This window comes from Pezoporus occidentalis, unplaced genomic scaffold (genome assembly GCF_034315485.1).
Source record: "Pezoporus occidentalis ecotype Australia unplaced genomic scaffold, CSIRO_AGI_Poc_V1 ctg59, whole genome shotgun sequence".
Classification (NCBI taxonomy): domain Eukaryota; kingdom Metazoa; phylum Chordata; class Aves; order Psittaciformes; family Psittacidae; genus Pezoporus; species Pezoporus occidentalis.
In genome coordinates this window covers 801,350-819,812 of record NW_026915932.1, presented here as the reverse complement: position 1 = coordinate 819,812, position 18,463 = coordinate 801,350, and the positions used below count along the sequence as shown (strand labels likewise).

Here is an 18,463-nt window from a genome sequence, read left to right as displayed (position 1 = left end):
TTTTTCACATCTTTCAATGACACTGATCAACAGCCTTAACCTGCTACTGAAAAAGCCCATCAGTCCTGTTCTTTGTTGTGCTTTACAATGTAAGGGTTCCAGAATTTGAGTAGTCTTGACAGTTTTGATTCTATAATGGATTAATTAAGGGTGAGATTTGTAAATAAAGCTTTAATTTGAATACTGTGGAATAACAAGTATTAGTTCTTCTAAGTTTTATTTAGTCCCTTGATGACACCAGTATATTTCTGCCACCCTCCATTACTTCTCCTTCCTCTCTCTTCTCCATCATTGTAATGCTGTACTCATTCAGAAAAGACTGTCTGCATCTGATTTCCTTACACTTGCAAAATTTGTTAGATGTACTACATATGAGTATTTTGAAAACTATAATGAAATTTGCCTTATCTTTGTAAGATGGTCATCAAGTTTTCTTTCTTGCAACTGAATTTGAGGATTGGCAGTCTTCCATTGGTACTTTTCTTCAAACTAGGTTTCATAAGACATGATCTTCAGTATAATCAGGTTTGTATTTTGAAATGAATGTGATTGATACATTTTTTACTAACCCCTTTTGTCTTGCCACCTCAGTTTTTTAGTTGTCAAAGTAGCGAAGCTGTGGTTTTTATCCTTAAGCAGTTAGTATCAGAAGCCTTTGATAAATAATAGTAAACATTTCCCCTTTTAGAATTAATTCTATAAAAATATCTTTTATTCTGCTTCAAATCCCGCTTTTTTTTTTTTCTAGACTACAAGGAAGTTGAAACAATGTAAACAGTTGAAATGATCTTTTTGTTAATATTACAAGCAATGGAAGTTAAAATGACTGATATTGGCTGTATCTGCACAACAATTAAGATCTTGTTATCAAATTCTGTTTTTTACATCAGAGTTTAAAATTACAAAAGCTGTTAAAATCTTGCAATTTATTATTTAAATATCTGTCTTGGGGACTGCATAAGGAGATTTCTGTGCATATAAGTATGCAAATAAGCTATACCAGTTTCATGTGTAAATACAATGATGTGAAATACGCGTTAAACTGAAAATACTACTAAACCTTCTTGACATGAAAAAAAGAGCATTATTAGGAAGACTGCAAAGGAACAGTAACTCTGGATTTTTTTTTTTTTAGCGTGGTCCTGTGGAAGATTTTTGCCCCTGTGCCCCTGATTTTTAAGGGCTTTAAATTGTTTAGAACAAAGCCCTGTGTTTTCAGAATCCAAGCTATTTATATGAAATAGATACATGTTTCTATTGGGCTTAAAGTAGGCCACCTGAACCAGTTGTTAGATACCTGCTTTTGAAGTCATCCCACTGTTTTGGCTGTTTGTCATAAATTTGTGTATACAAGATTTAATTTCTAGAAATATACTGTGCTCTAACTATGCAGCCATAGTTCTTAAGGCTGACTTTGGAATTTTCAGAGGTTCATTTGCGATCATTGTGGTGCAGTTTTACTACATTCATGCTTATGAACAGAACAGTCTTTGCTGAACTATCTTCTGTCATGGATGGTGAAGCTGAAAGTTGCTCAGTGTTGTAAACACAAGCAGTGGCTAACGCTTCTTGCAGAATCAAATGTTACTTTTTACTCATGCTGCTTCTGTGCAGGATCATGCAAGCTACCTGATATTTTTTTAGATTTTTATATAAACATCTTAATTTAAATTGTAACAAAAGAACAAGGTAAAAAATGAATTTGCCACAAGTTAAAACCACAGGATGGCATCCAATTGTCAATTCTGTCCATTCCTACTAACAGTTTTTAAAGGTCAAAATATTAGACTGCTATGGATAGCTTCATAGAAACTAGTCAGGATTGTGTGTGCTGTGAAATAAGTTTTTTCCTCAAGTTATTTGTACTTTGCAAAGCCACAATAAGAAACTTTTAATTGTGGGTTGTTTTGTTTGGGTTTTTTTTGCTCTTCAAGAGAGTAAATTAACTTGAGTATGTGTGTAATGTGCCTCCAAGTGAATATTCTACCAACATAACACTTTTCATTCCTTAAGACAGGAGGGCTCATTTCCAAAAAAGTACCTGAGTTTTGTTCAGGCAATTTCTTATTCTGTTTGAAAAATGAGTGTAAGTAACTTAACTGTGGATCTTAATGTTCATTTAGACTTAAGAAAAGTACTAGGTGTCAAAAGTACAGACTAGTAGGGTCTTGGTATGAGATGAATATTGGTAATTTGAGATTTTATTATTTTTTTTTTAATTAACACAAGGAGTTATTTATTTCTTAATTAGGTCAACAAATGCTGCAGAAGGTTTTAGAAGCTGTTAAAAACAAACCCCCTACCCACTCTTGGGTGACTAAATATAAATATAGATTGACCACAGTTTACTTTTTGTTAGGTGCCTGTATAATGTAGAAGCAGAGAAGGGAAAAGGAACACGCATGTGAAAGAGAAGGTGTCAAGTAAGCTGTATACAATATATACAAATTTAAGAGGCTTTAAGACCTAAAGCTTCTTGTTATTGTAAACATAGTTTATACTCACAACACTTATCAGAGCACATAGTAGTGTCTGAATTTTTTAAGACAAACATACAAATTCTGTGAAGGTGTAAGGAAGAAAAGAAGGTGCCAGAAGCTTAATTACTAGAGTGTACAATAATAGTCTAAGTCAGTTGTCCTTCAGGGTGTGAGGCTGTTTTACTTATTTGACTGTAAGAGGGAGTCTGGACTTTTTTCATATGTACTAACCTATTTTCTATTCATGCATTGGCTTGCAAACCCAGTGGTTGTAGGTGTCTAGGTAGGACAGTGCTGAATAGAAGAAAGTACACACTAAAGTAAAAACCGGTTATTTTGTAAATATCTAATATGAAATACATTAGTACTGACATTGAATGTGCTCAACTGAAAAGTATGTACAGCGGTGTATCTGTGAATGATGCAATTAAATTCAGGAAAGTATGAAGCTTTAGTATCTTTTTCTGATTTCATTCCGTCATATTATTGCTTCTGAATGGTTAAATACTTATGTATTTAATGTAAATCATAAGTAAACTATAACTTCGTATGGTAAGTTAGTACATCTAACCCAAGTAGTATGTTTTTCATTAAAATACGATGTTAAGTGGTTGTCTTAAAGATTTGTATTTTTCAAATTACATAGGTTTTTTCCTAAATTAGTTTCAGCTTATGAATATTCATCATATACTCCTTAACAGTCTCAGACAGCTTATGCATAAGAATTAGGTGTGTCATCTTCGAGTGAAACTGTTAAGTGTTCAGAAACTTTGAGGAAATGAATGTTCTTTAAATAGCTAAAAAGTGATTTCTGCTGCTTCTGATGCTTAGGGTACAGCTGCACAAACAAAAACTCCCCTAATTGGAGTTTGAATTTTCAGTGTGTTAGTTACTTAAGAGTAATTCTTCCACTAAAAACTTCTCGTTGGAAGATTTGAAGTGTCTTACTGTGCTCTAATTGAGAGCACACCAGCAGCACCTTGTGTAGCTGAATGAACCAGTCATGAAGTTTACTCTGTCAACTTTCTTTCCCTGTGAGAAATCATAGCATAGTTGTCTGTGGTTATACCTGCTTTGTAAACAGAGCTTGTGTCATAAATATGTGCATTGTCACAGGTAAAACTTTTAAGTCTACCAAATGCTTTTGAAAAGCATTAATGTTCTATCTTAAGGTAACCTCTTTTATTTTCAGGACAATGTGAAATGTTAGGAAAATTATCCTACTAAGGACTTTGCTACTGAAAGCAGGTTTTCTTCTCCACTTTGTGTATCTTGTCAGCCATCACTGCTCTGTGCTGCTTTTTCCTCATCTCAGTAGTATACTTTTCTCCTTACAAACCATTTAAGAAATGTGGGGTCAAAATATAAATCCGTTTCTTTTGCTATATTGTCTGCAGTTTTACATAATAGGAGGTGGTGATTAGGTCACTGGTAGCCGTAAAGGGAGAAAAGTTGTGGATCAGTTACAAAGTATTGATGTTACACCTTCAGTTAGGTAACAATTGAACTTCTGTGCTAAGATGCCAGGTTATCAGGAGCTGTGAGCAGAGGTTCATCCACAAAGTTATTGCCATCTAAAGCAGTGATTTACAACATTTAAAGCTGTGACCTCCGTTTATTGATTTGCAGTAATTGTTCGTACGAATCAAAAGGTCGTACACATGGAAGTGGTGGCTGTGTTTTGTATCTACTCATTTAAATGAATTTATTTCCTACCGTTAATCAGATATTGACATGTGTTTTTTTTTAATTTTCTTTCTTTTAATGTGCTGTTGTTGTTTTGGGATTGTTTGTTTGTTTGTTTCAGTTGCAGTGTTCTCAAAGCCATTTTGTTTGAGACTTCTGCACTAAGTTTCCCATTAATCATTGTAGAGAAGACATTTCAGAGGAAATGATGAGCAACTCCCAAATAGGCAATTTGACACTTATGTTGTTAGGCTACATTGTATGTATGTTATGGTGCTTTATGGGCATTTTGGTGAAGAGAGAAGTCCTAAGTACAAGTGGAAACCAGAGCAAGGATTAGGTTATAATTTGCTTACAATTCTTTACAAGAATTTCCAAAAACTCTAGAATGTCTGAAGCAGTTCCTGACTCCCTCCCTTCATTGCATCTGCTGTAGCACCTGCAGGGTCTATTCAAGACACTGGAGGCACAGAGTAAGTGGAAGGGGAAGCAGAAAACTTGCATTACTGATTCTGTAGGGAAGGAGGCATATGACATGTGGGACTGCAGACAGTCATAGTTAAGTATCCAAGTAAATTGGATTGGTTTTAGAAAATTGAAACAGCATCTCAGAAATTGACATTTCTTCAGCTTGATGTTCTTCTTTCCATTTCATGAGGTGCTGTGAATTTAAGGAAATGTTGTGGGAATTCTTGGTATTTCTTCAAAAAGTGTAATTAGTGCACCATAGGAACAGTCTTTTCACACAGAAAATTACATTTTTATATAGAAACAGGTGCAAAATGTTTTATTTCTACTTTCTTGGTAAAAAGGCAGTGTTTCAAAAAACTGCTATTTCTAAGTTGAAAGGTTTCTCTCAAAAGTAGTCAGCCTTTCCTGCTTCTCTTCTTTTAGTGTGGCATTTGATTTTTATCATTTTCTGTATAATTATTGTCAAAGGACATTGTCAAAAATGCCTTTTCTTGGACACCTGAAAAAATAAGTCTTAATATAAGAGTTACTGACTCAAGTGCCCTACATAGTTGTTAGCATTTTAATAATGAGAAAAGAGTACAGCAGAATTTGGTATTAATGTGTTTCTTGCAGTGCAGGGTTAAATCCTTGTACTGTCGGTTGGAGGTTGCTAACTGGAAAAGCTGTGTGCTTTACCAAATGTCAGCTCTGGTCTGTAGTAACTAATCATGGCTGGATTTGACTAAAGCTCAGGGAATAAAGGCTCTGGGTAAGTTTGTGTTTTCTAAGCGCTTGTCAAGTGATCTTCTCTTCTAATTGTACTTTACAGTTCTTGAGATAAAAAAAGTTCTAACTTTCATGGTGGAAACTTAAAAGCAGTTTGTTAAGTGTTATTTAAATTGTGGAACTTGATGCTACTTGGATGTAGTGCCCTGCTGATTAGCTTTTTTATTTTGAATTACAAAACATACTGTTGTTTTTGCACAGACATACAAATGTGGTAATGCTATATTGGAGTACTTTCCAACAGGTTTTTCCCAGAGTGGGATCTCTGGCATTTCCAGGTGTCTCACAGTTGTAGTATATGCCTCACATAGCATTTAAGTAATTTTCAGCTAAAATTCATGGTTTCATGTTAAAAGGTTTTCTGTCAGCCTTGCAAATTGAAATGGCTGGAATATATTGCAAGCTTTCATACAGTGTTAGTAATACGTGTTTTGTTCAGTGAGGTTTCACAGCAGTAGCTGAGAACAGAATTTGTTCTTGCAGGAGTTCACTGTTGCTTTGGAACCCAACATGTGACTTCACTGTTCTCTTATTTGGTGTGTTGACTTCTGTAGAGTTAACCAGAATAAGTAGTTGTGCAGGTCTTTTGTTTGTTACATTAAGGTAATTGGATAAGGCATGAGCAGAGCTAATTATCACAAGTGGGCTATTTCTGGGCATGAAACTCTGGGAGGAGTGCATTGCAATTTCTTAGTCCTTCTTTTCCAACAAGAGTATAAACAGATCTTGTTGTGAAATCACTTCAGCCAGTTGCTTATATTGACATTACAAACCCTTGGTGAAAGTTACCATAGGTAAAATGAAACAATACTGTAAATAGGAAAGGTTTCTTTGAATGTACAAGAAGTTTCTGAATGGCATTTGATGGTTAAAATGTAAACATATAAAACCTTATAAGATTTGCTGTTATCCCCAAGTCTAAAGTTGAATCTGTAGAGTTCTGAATATAGTTGTTAATATTACCTCTTCTGTCTTTTCAAAGGAAGGTGCTTCTGCTCGCAAAACTCAAACGCCAGCAGCACAGCCTGTACCACGACCAGGTAAGGTGTTCTACTGTCATTTGTGCTTCTATTCCAAATAAGTGTGAGTTTCAAAGAAGTGCTATTTAAAACTTGAGTTAGCTGAAGACTGAATTGGGGATAGTTTATTTGTGGTCTTTAACTTCATATGTATTGGAAATAACACATAATTGTTTGGTTCATGTTATATTGTGGCACTTGGGTTCATTCTTTTCAATGTGTTGCCTGATTAGCACATTGAAAGGATGTGCTAGTGAAATTAAAAAGTGACAGACTTGTTTGTCAGCTTGGTAGTTCACAAATGGCAGCTTAAGTATATAATAAGAGCTGGTTAATACTCCAGTGAGAAACTGCCTAAATAGAAAAGCTAATCTCAAAAAGAAATAAGTTATTACTTCTGTTATTACTGTATCAGAAATAAGTCTTTCTCCATATGCATTATCATTACTTCTTCACACTTTCTGGCACATAAGGTATTCATAACGTGGCCAGAATCCTCAGCTGGCTTTTTAATTCCCAGTTGGAAAACTTTAGCTACCAAGCTGGTTTTATATGTCAGATTGAATATCAAATTGAGATTTAAAGATAGTATGATGAGAAACCTTAGACTTTTTTTAAAGGGTGTAAGAGTACAGACAGTATACGAGAGGATTCCAAACAGCTATGTGCATATCTGCACTTAGTTAACATACTATGAGAGTTTCTGGTTGGGTGGAAGGAAATCTCAAGTGAAGGGTATTATTTAAGAACAAGATGATGTTATGAAGGTATTGGAAAGGGGACGTTTTGGGGAACAAAGCTGCCTTTTAAAATGGATATAATTTTCATAAAAGTACTGCTGGAGTACTCCATGTTCTTGTTAGGACTACTAAATGCTTTCAGGGTGTTGCCTGAGATTTATTAGTAGGACTCAATTTTAAGACTTAGTATTGCAAAAATTATTCTTCCCAAAAAATCTATGCTAATATTGCATACTCTCAGCATACCTAAATGCTGTTGTGCACAGATTCTTCTGTTTGGTTATTTTTGTACTAGAAAGGTCACGCTGCCTGTCATCTTAACTAGCCCCATTAAGCATAGTCATGCAAATGGGAGTTGACAGCAGTATGAAAAGGGTAGAAGTGGCAAAGATAGAAATCTGACTGACTTGTCACAGGTTCCTACTGCTAGCTGTGACTTCATGGACATTAACTGACAGAAATATGTAAATTATATATGTTATACTGATACTGCCCTTCAGTAAGGCCAGTCTAATCCATTATCTTGCCTCTATATTGTAAGTTAAAGAGGGAATAATGAAGTACAGTCTGCAAAAAGTATATACTGTTTCATTCAAAGAAAAATTGGGTTTGAAACTTTTAAAAATACAGTTTAAAAAAGGCTGCTTTGCACATCAGCAGCATTACTGGAATTGGACAGTGCAGTTGTAGATACTGATGTGAAAAAAATATCCAAGATGTGATTTCATTTTAAGATTTTTTTTCTGCACCTTTCTGCAGTATCAAAGTACAAAGCAGTCAAATTTCTTCCAGATGCTTTTCCCCTCCTCCCCCAATTCCTCCTTAGGGCAGCTAATGCTGTCCATGTATTTCAGGAACTTCTTTAGATCAAGAAGATACTTAGATTAAAAAAAAATATAAAAATGTCATTGAGTAGATAAAGTTCATGTAGTTCAATATAGTGTTACCAATTCTATCTGTGCATTTGACAGTGTCAGGAAAAGATAATTAAGGATATGGTCTTAGTATTTCAACAATGGCAACTATGTGTTTTGAATATTTATACTGTTCTAGGAAGTTTCAGAAACAGTTGGTCATAAATAAACATGAGCACGTTGGTGCTACGAAATTGGAAGTCAATTAATTAAATTTGTCATGCATAGTAGCAGCTGAGACTGGAGTTAGTCTGCATCAATCTTCCTACTACTCACCATTTTGTGATATCTTTTTGTGTGAATTAGGATAAACAGGTATGATGATAATTATCCAGCACGAAAATTCTTTTCTCAAGTTAGGACTCCTGAAAACTTAAGTGTAAAATGTTTCTTTGGAGGAAGCCAGGTTATTCAGTAATAGTGCTGAAGTGAAAAAGAATAGATGGCTGTTCCAGTTTGGGACTGAATTATCTCCTGTATTGAAGAGGTCACAACTTGGAAGACTGAAGTGAAAATGTTTTATAGGCAGGGTGTAGGGGAGAATTCTGTGGTTTTTATCTGGCCTATATTGTTTGTCTGATTTTCTTGGTGGTTTGAGGCTTTTCTGGGGAGTTCAACCATCAGCTTTTGATTGCTGCAAGTTCTGTATGTGTTATGGATCACCGAATCCTGCAGATGTCATGTGCAATAATAACTACTAATGAAAACCTGAAGGTCTGTAAAGATTAGTTTGTTGTCAAACAGTCTTCCTGTTGGTTCAGCACTACTGAACTTAAGATCTACAAGCAGGGGTTTTTTAAGGTTGCTGCAATTTTTGTCAGTGTTGTAGTGCCCTGAGTTTTTGAGGAGGTTAGAGAGGGATGACTAGTTTCAGAGTAAAATTAGGATAGTCAGTTGTCGTAAGAGTTTCAGATGGTCAAAAGCTGTTTGTTTTCTGTGAAAATGATCTGATGACAGTAGTGTGACTCTCTTCACTTCTGCAACTAAAAACATTTAAGTTTTGCCTTATGATGTCATTTGTATTAATCATTCAGCTGTCTTTTCTGTTTGTTTTCCCTCAGTTTCTCAAGCAAGACCACCTCCTAACCAGAAAAAAGGTGAGTCAATTTTAGTTAAATGATCCTTTTCATTTTCATGTGAATTGTACTCACTCTACTCTTGCTAGGAACCACAAACCACAACATAAACAAGCTGTAGGATGCAGACAACATTCTGTTTCGCTAAATATGGGTCCTGCCCACATTTATAGACTCCTGATAGAGGTCAGCAGTTTTTTTGGTCAATGAAAACCTTAAGGTTTGAAAATATTTAGTACAGTTTTTCATGATTATTTTTCCATGATTTTGATCTGTTAAACAGGTGTGGGGGTTTTTTTATGTAAAGTTCCTTTAATTAAAAAAAAATACCAAAAACAAGTGAGAGGGGCACAGGATGAGATACCAGTGATCAAAACCACAAAAAAAAAATGGTCAAAACCCCAAAATACACAGACAAAAACAATGAAAAAACCCTACACATGAACCAGCCAAATGTAACTCTGTTATGTCTACAGGATCGCGAACTCCTATAATCATTATTCCAGCAGCCACGACCTCTTTAATAACGATGCTTAATGCCAAGGACCTTCTGCAAGATCTGAAGTAAGTAGCTGATTAGAATATACTTTATAAAAACGGTTTGCAGATGTAAAGGTATACTAGTACCAAATTAATTAAGCAGGAGGGAGTATCTGTATCTGCTGTCTCCTGACTACCTAATAAAGGATAAAAGTAATTAAAGCCTCTTGAATAGTAGGAAAAAAAGCAAAAACTTATTTTCAGAGGTTTTGCACAGTTGTGACCTATGAGCCGAGTGGGCAGATTGAGAAGGTGGTCTTACAGTACCATTTCTAATGTCCATAGTGCTTTTCTTTTATGTACTATTTATGCACGCACCGGTCGTCAAACCCTTACAATGGAAGAAGTCTTAGAGAAAATGAGCAAGGACAGTCTGCTGTGAAGCTCAGAAGACATTTTGGGAAATGATCACAGTTTATATAAAGGCAACCAGAGGCTGGCCTCTGTGTTAGATAAATGTCAGTATCAGCTGCGCAGGTCAGCTGGTTGTGTAAATAAAGGATTTTTTTTAAGCTTGCATGCAACAAAAATAAGAATAAAGCATTGCTATCAAGTATTTATGTAAACTCATTCAGGGAAATATTAACAAGTTGCTAAAATTTGCTTGTTGCATCACATACATGTTTCTGAGATTTACTTCATTATGGCTGAATGCCATCAACATTGCAAATTAATTCATGGTAAGACAGAATTCATGATTATGGTAAAAACAAACAAACAACAGCACCCACCACACTGCCCAAAAAATATATTTCTGCTTGTCCAGCAGATGCTGGAGAGGGACTCTTCATTAGGGACTGTAGTGATGGGACAAGGGGTAACGGGTTCAAACTTAAACAGGGGATGTTTAGATTGGATATAAGGAAGAAATTCTTTCCTGTTAGGGTGGTGAGGCACTGGAATAGGTTGCCCAGGGAGGCTGTGAATGCTCCATCCCTGGCAGTGTTCAAGAGCAGGTTGGATGAGGCTTTGGGTGATATGGTTTAGTGTGAGGTGTCCCTGCCCATGGCAGGGGGGTTGGAACTTGATGATCTTAAGGTCCTTTCCAGCCCTAACTATTCTATGATTCTATGATGGTATTTAGAGTTGCCTGACAGTTATTACCAGTTAATTTTCCTGAAACAAAACTCATTTTCACAGAGAAATGCACTTTACACACTGTCTACAATGGTATGTTAAGAAAATGGAGAAAATGGACTCTATTTCACCTTCACATTTTGCTCATCCTTTATGAGGCCATACACAGCTGCTTTTCTTTTTTTTCCCCAAAAAAGAGGCTGTCCTTAAAAAGCTTTCACTGAGTTGCCCTAGAATTCTTTCAGACTATGCTGTGCGATACCACTGATTTCTTCTGAGCTCCAGCTATTTTGAACTCCTAGATTGCTGCTGCATCATCAAAGAATTCAGTAAGCATACTGGAGTCTTAGTGCCTCTTCTGAAATATTTAATGGAAGAGAAGGCTGGCTCTTACCATTATAGTTTAATGTGCAAGCAGTTACTGGACTGATGTAATTGTGCTGATGGCAGACACAGGGTCTGTGAGAAATAAGACCTTAGGCCGACTGTAGGAGAGGATATGGTTCACGACCATCTTAAGAACCTGAATGTGCACAAGTCCATGGGTCGTGATGAGATCCATCCGCAGGTCCTGAAGGAGCTGGTGAATGAAGTTGCTAAGCCACTGTCCATCATATTTGAAAAATTATGGCAGTCAGGTGAAGCTCTCGACAACTGGAAAAGGAGAGATATAACCCCCATTTTCAAGAAGGGGAAAATGGATGACCTGGGGAACTACAGACCAGTCAGTCTCACCTCTGTGCCTGGCAAAATCTTGGAGCAGATTCTCCTGGAAGGTATGCTAAGGCACATGAAAATCAACAAGGTGCTTGGTGACAGCCAGCATGGCTTCACTAAGGGGAAATCCTGCCTGACCAATTTGGTGGCTGTTTACAGGCCAACCTGTTCTCCCATGCCTGGTACTCAGAGCAGCACAGTTCTGTGAAGTGTGTAATAATAAAGAACATTTGGGTTTCATAAATAAAACCAATTTTTGTTATTCCCTCCATTTAAATGTTTTTTGGTTGGTTGATTGGTTTCTTTTACACAAAATAAGGAACCAAGTTAGCTGAAATTATAATGAGAGATCAAGCTGTTTAAAATCAAAGCTTAGAGTAATAGTTGGGAATTCCTGTGTGACAGTATAGTTTTTTTGTCTAGGATGCTGGATTTTCTTTTTTTACAAGTAACTGTACTGCAACACATTGTCACTTTGGATATCAGTGGCTGAAATTTTAGGATGTTTGTTGTAAAATAAAAAAGGATGGTCTTCATCCAGTATTATGGCATTAAATTCAATTGTCAAGGACTAAAAGAAGCCTATTAATTATACCAATGATTTTAGTAACCTTTTTCCTAGCTTTATAGTATTTTGGGGTTGTTTTCCTTGCGAAGTTTAGCTGTCATATGTATGATGCTCGGCATCTTTAATTCATTGCTAATGTTATGCTTTCTTTTGAAGTAGAAAATGCGGAACACAGAAAAGCTATCATGAATAGAATGAAATATATATATATAATGATAAAGTGGAAGCATGTTGCTGGTTTAAGATTAATTTTTTTAGATACCCGATTTATCTGTTGGATATATTTGTTGCAACTTAGATTTTGTAAGAGGACATTTGTATATATATAATTGTCACATGTACACTTAACATGCTATATAATATGCAAATATTCTTGATATTCTTGATAGCCATTTTTTTTAAAGGCTGGTTTTCTAGGGAGCAAAGTACAAGATGAAAATGGAGATTTTTCTAAAATATTAAAAAGATATAATTTATTTTAAAATCAGAACTGCAATATCTTGTAGTGTATTGTGAATCCTCTGAAAAATATTTCATATAATACACTTTATTCTTTTATCCCTGAATGCAGCACTAGATAATTACTGTGTAAAATTTGGCTTTCCAGATGAAGTATTTGAGCATATACGTTAGGCTTATCAGGCAAGACTTCTCCTTTCCATGGAACAAAAGTGAGACAGCAATTATATCAGGCAGATGTAAAAGATTAGATGATTATGTATTTTTATTATGATGATGTTTTCAGTCATGATGTGCTTCACCGTATGTGGTCAGGCAACTCACTGAGATTTACGCGGCTTTGATAATGAGCAAACTATCTGATAGATTCAGGGATGCTGTATTATAGAAAGAAGCTTTGTTCTCTTGCAAAAACAGTTGTATGAAGCCTTTGGTACTGTAATGTAACAAAAATATTGAGAGGGTTGTAAAAATAAGTCCTAGTTCTAAACACAATCCTACGGATGTTACAGTGATCTCTGTTACTTTCCAGCGTTGGAGTTGCCTTATTCTCTTTTCCTGCTTTTTTCACTATGCCTGAGTTAGGGGCTAGAAAATACTGACCTGACTTCAGTAAAAATGTGTCAAAGTTATTGCTAGCAACCGGTGTGCATTTAGAGCCTAGACATGAGTAATTCGCACAGTTCAGTGCTTAGTATCTTACTACTTATCTCCCATAATTTGATTTTAGTCAATCACTTGCCTATTACCTTAGGAAAGGGACCTGCTGTCTTTATAAAGTGAGAGTGCACCGGGTTTTATGTGGATAATGATTTTGTCAATTAACAGCAAGAGAATTGAGTGCTATTAGTTTCCTAGTTGGGGTATAAAAATTAATTTTTTTTTACTGGAAATAGTAATATGAGAAGTCATTAAAAAAATAAGCTCCCGCACAGCTGGGTTTCAGAACACATTTCTAGTGATTTGGGTGATTAAAAAGGTGTCAAGTACAATTGTGTAGTTAAGCCATCCATATAGCATTGTGGCAGAGAATTCCCAAGAGAAGATGAGGTTTTTGTTTTTTTCTTTAATACTCAGACTTTTTTTTAAGCTTGACTTCTATGTTTAGGTAGTGATGGAGCAAGCCATGATTATATTTTTAATCATACAATAATTTTATTGATTCTCAGTTTCTGAGCACATGGCTTTTATTATGCTTACTGAATGGATGGTTCCCAGAAATGCAAGCATATAGTTTATAAACTTCTTTAAACTGTCATTTATTTGTGTAGTCTGTGTGTTTGCCTATTTGTAAGCATTTCTTTCAATGCCTTTGTTATGACAGTCATCTTCTCTACTGTTCCATGTGAATCTGCTTATTGATTTTTTTTTTTTTCTTCAGAAAATTCAGATAAGACATTTCATGTTCTGTCCTTAAGAAATGTGCTCAGAACCATTTACAGTAGGTAAAACTGAAACTGTTGTGCCTCAGCTATGTACCTGCTGGACAACTGAATGGTGCCTTAATGGCTGTAACACCCTTTCTAGCTGAAATGGAGAGAAACTCTGAATCAGCTACTGTTGAAATGAATTCATAAACATAGAAATATTTAAAGGTAGAAGTAGAACTGAGAAAGCCTGTTTCAGCCAAATTTGAGGGGTCTCACGTAGAGTGGTGAAATTGTTAGGCTCTGTAGAATAGCACCATTGCTTCTTGTCTAACATGGCAGGCATGGCTAGGTTTCCTGTTTCCATTTAAAATGTGTTTGCTTCATCACATTTACAAATTAAATTTAAAATGTGACCTTTTAGGCTGTTGTTCATTCAGATGAATATTCAGTTATCACAGTAATGTATGTATGGCTGTTTGGTTTTTATTTACATATTCTGTAAGAGTTTGTTCTCATTTAGTGCATGGGACAGGTAATAAAAGAACGATTCTTCTTTAGCTCTCCGCCATTCTAGGTGATCTTGGCTTTTCATATAGACCTTGCCACTTGGGTAAAAGGTGGTTAGGAGAAAGTTAGGGTGTTTGTAACTTTTAAAGTTACGAAAAAGAATAAAATTCGTTTTCCAGCCCCAATTCCCTAGTTGTGATTGCTGAGGACACACTTATGAATGGTTTTCTTAAAAGCTCAAGACCACCAAGCAAATCCTTATTTTTAGTTACAAAATACAGATTCATATCAGTTGTTACTGGCAAAGCAAAGCCTGCAGCATGCTGGCAGGGCAGGCCATTATGCATGTTCATGATTAAAGCTGCACCTCACTTTTGAGTTTTTAAATTGGCAACTTGACTAGAAATACTTAATTCTGAGGCTGTGTTTGGTAGCTTCTACCAAAGTAAAGCTGTTTTCTGATTACTTCAAGTACTAGTGAAGTGACTTAGCTTTTAAAAGTATTTTTTTAACATTTTCATAAATAGTATTCTAGGTGACCAAAGTGTACTTTTCCCAGTGTATCCTGTACAAGCCTTTTTGTCTGTATTTTCTGTAGAGTGGTGGTGTTACACATGTACGACACAGATAAGCATAATTTAAGTGATAGCTTATCCTCCAGCATTTGTAATGCTTTTTCTGTATTTACAGTGCTAGCCAACTTTAATGTGCAGTTTATAGTCATTTGCAGGTTGTTTGTTGGTTTTGTTTTGTTTACATTTTCCAGTGCAGCTGTACGCATTTGGACTTGGGCCTCAAATTGGTTGTGACGTTCTGTTTTTGAAAGACTGTTAAATCATGAAGACTATAAGGGGGCTTCATTTGTTTATATTCATTAGGAAAGGAAAATAGTTTTGCTTGAAAATTTATCAACAGTTTCCAAGTGCTGCCTTAAAACATGTTTGCTTGGGGTTTTCCTCCAGAAATGCTGGCAAAACCAACTATGTTCAAGTTCTCTGAGTAATGCATGTTTTTTTTTCATACTTAATTTTTCATTCCTTTCATCTCTTTTTCCAGCGATAGGAAGTGTGGTCTGCCTGTTCAAGCACATTCAAATTGGTTTTTAGTATTAAAATAGGTTATAGAAATAGGTGAAAAAAAATAGAAATGGTACAAACAACTAAAAAATGTAGTAAACTTTTAAGAAGCAGCATCTGTACTATAATGAAGAGAAATCTTAACGATTATGTAGAGTATTGTGCTTTTAAAATGTAGCAGTAATACTGGTGACTTTTGCAGTTAAGTCAAACGTAGTGTTTATTTGTATCAGCAGTTTTGGAAATTAAATGTCAGTGGCAAACAGTAGTGCAGCTGGGCGGTTCTGAATAGAGTATTAGGAGAACATGGGTCTGAATCCTGCTTCTCTGCTAATCTAGTAGGTGATACTGGTCACATCACTTTACCTTCTTATCTGTGACATAATTTTAGTCCTATAAAATGCATGATTTTGTTATCTTTCCTTTTGATAAAATCCACAGAGATTCATCAGTAAAAAGGTTTACGCTACTCTCACATTTATGATGCCAATTTTGAGAACTGTTCTGTGTATTTTATTTTACTATTGCAATAAAAAAAGTGACTCTTGAAATGGAATTGCATTTGTTTTTTTAAGTTTGGTGCTGAAAGATAAAAGATCCATAATTCATTTTGGGGGGTTCCATTTTAAGCATTTCTTTTTGTCATGCAGAGATTTCATAAGACATGAGGATCATGTTATCCTTATTTTTTGAGCACTTAACTACCAGAGAAGCTATTTAGAAAAAATAATAAATCCAGCATTGTAGTATCATGCAACTTGGTAAACAAATGAGTGATTGATAATGTACCATCATCCAAAAAAATAAAACCTCACTGAAAAATCTTTTTGTCAGAAAACCCTGTCTTTCTTGAGAGAACATAATTCTGGTGGTTACAAGAGCAAGAACTCCAACGTTTGCTCCTAGAATCAATTGTTTCTTAGTGCCAAAGCTTTCCCATGTTACCCTTGGTCACTAAAAAGAATGAGTTATGGCCATTTAGGAGATTGTGTTCTGGCTGATTATTTGCAAATTTATTGGGTAAGGCCTGCAGAGAGTACCCCAAATGCGTAAGAACAGGTCAGACATAGTTTTGAGGAGCAGAAGACCTTTTAGTATGACTGATTTTATAATCTTGGCATATGAAATATTATTGTGTTCATTCTTCTGAATGTGCAATGATGGAGGCTTGGCATAGTGAAAATGAGATTGCTTTAGTGACCTTTGGCAGTAATGCAAAGTTTGATAAACGTGTTGCTTTTCCTGCTGATTACATCAAATAAATTGCTTTTGTCTACTGACTGTTTCTTTATTCCCCAAGGTTTGTACCATCAGATGAAAAGAAAAAACAAGGCTGTCAGCGAGAGAATGAAACTCTAATACAGAGAAGGAAGGACCAGATACAGCCTGGGGGAACTACAGTCAGCGTTACTGTACCTTATCGAGTAGTAGACCAACCTCTGAAACTTATGCCACAAGACTGGTAAAATAAATTCCCCTTTTACAAAATTTCTTAAACAGGAGAATTCAGGGGGACCAATAAAATGCTACTAAATTTACTAAAAAGTGACTATATGGATATAGCAATGCATCTGTCTCTTAACCGTATGTGAGTCTTTTCTTCAGGTTAAAATAATATGAAACTAAACGTAAATGTCTTAAGAAATTCCAACACTTCCTATTTTAACAGTATGACTAGCACAACTAATCTTACTAGGTTTGCTGGAAATGTGCCAGAAATTCAAACAGGAATAGAATCATAGAATGGTTAGGGTTCGAAAGGGCCATAAGATCATCTAGTTCCACCCCCCCTCCCATGGGCAAGGACACTTCACGCTAAACCGTGTCACGCAAAATATTTATATTAACTTCTAGTTTGTGATACTGTAGTATGCAAGTTGCTGAAATGTGAACTGAGAGGAAAAATCCTCCTTTTCTTGTCTGCTTTCTGGATAAGACTCTATTGGGAAGATATGTTTGCAGGCTTTCAGCATCTGACATTTTAACTTCTTTAGTAGTTCAAGAAAGAAAATGCATCAGACAGTAAAAGCTGAACTTTGATTTCAGCATTGAATCAGATTTATTGAATTGGATTCAATGGTGGAATCTCCTTCTGAAGGGAGAGCGCTAGTTGGGGAAAGGGAATCATAGGTAGCTTTTTTAAGAAAAAGCCGGAAGCAGATTGTTTTGTCTGTAACCAGTTCTTCAATGCTATAAAAACGTTTTTCCCGTTGAGCAGGAAAATTCTGGAGAAAAGACTTTTGTTGTTTAATGTAATGAATGAGGTAACATTTTTATTTCTTCCTGCCAAGTGTGAAGATTTTGGGCATGCACTTTGACATTCTGGGGGGGTTTGTAACTTCCAAATTAGGTTTGAATAATGAGGAATAGTTTGAAAAGGTCCTGTTCCTAAATTAATTGTTCTGTGTATTGAGAACTTGAACTTATCAGAAATCCATGGTTTTGGAATTCTAAAGGGCAGACAGCATTTAAAGGTTTGATCATTAAACAGTTTAAGAACTGTCTTTAATGGTTCCTAAAGTGCTTCTGACCAAAGAGATGAAGTGGTGTGGGTTTTCAGCTTGATTTTATCCAAGGGAGAATTAGGTATAAATATCTAGAAATTACCATGTTGCTGCTGTGCTGTTTGGAGGTTTTTTGGGATAGGTTTTTTTTTTTCTGTTAGCCATTGCAAAGCCTGCAGCATCATTTTAAATGGCAAACCTTTAGTCTGTCTTAAAAAAAAAATAATCCCCAAACCAAACAAAAAACCCCTAAACTCCACCTTCATCATTCTTTTCCCTTTGAGATTTGGTAATTTTATGATGAATTAAATTTTGAGATTAGGGAGGTAACCATTTATTTTAGTAGCTAGGGACCTTGGTTGGATTATGTAAATGTTCAAGAAAAAGACAGTTCCTATATGGGAGATCGTTTTTTCTTAAAGGTGTTTTCTTTTTTATTTTTTTTTAATATAAAAGCTTCATCTTCAGAGATTTATTTTCTCAGACAGCAG

At 35.5% G+C, this 18,463-nt stretch overlaps 2 protein-coding genes across 2 annotated transcripts in view; one reads left to right on the top strand and one right to left on the bottom strand.

The window, feature by feature from the left end:
• The window catches only part of UCHL5 (ubiquitin C-terminal hydrolase L5), a 189,184-nt gene that overhangs the window by 121,625 nt on the left and 49,096 nt on the right, over positions 1 to 18,463 (bottom strand). The window lies entirely within an intron of this gene.
• Positions 1 to 18,463, top strand: part of CDC73 (cell division cycle 73) — a 108,521-nt gene that overhangs the window by 83,234 nt on the left and 6,824 nt on the right. The window contains exons 11-14 of the mRNA XM_062638839.1: positions 6,388 to 6,445; positions 9,140 to 9,175; positions 9,631 to 9,718; positions 16,769 to 16,930. Of these exons, the coding sequence (XP_062494823.1) occupies positions 6,388 to 6,445; positions 9,140 to 9,175; positions 9,631 to 9,718; positions 16,769 to 16,930 (344 nt within the window). The remainder of the gene's footprint in view (positions 1 to 6,387; positions 6,446 to 9,139; positions 9,176 to 9,630; positions 9,719 to 16,768; positions 16,931 to 18,463) is intronic.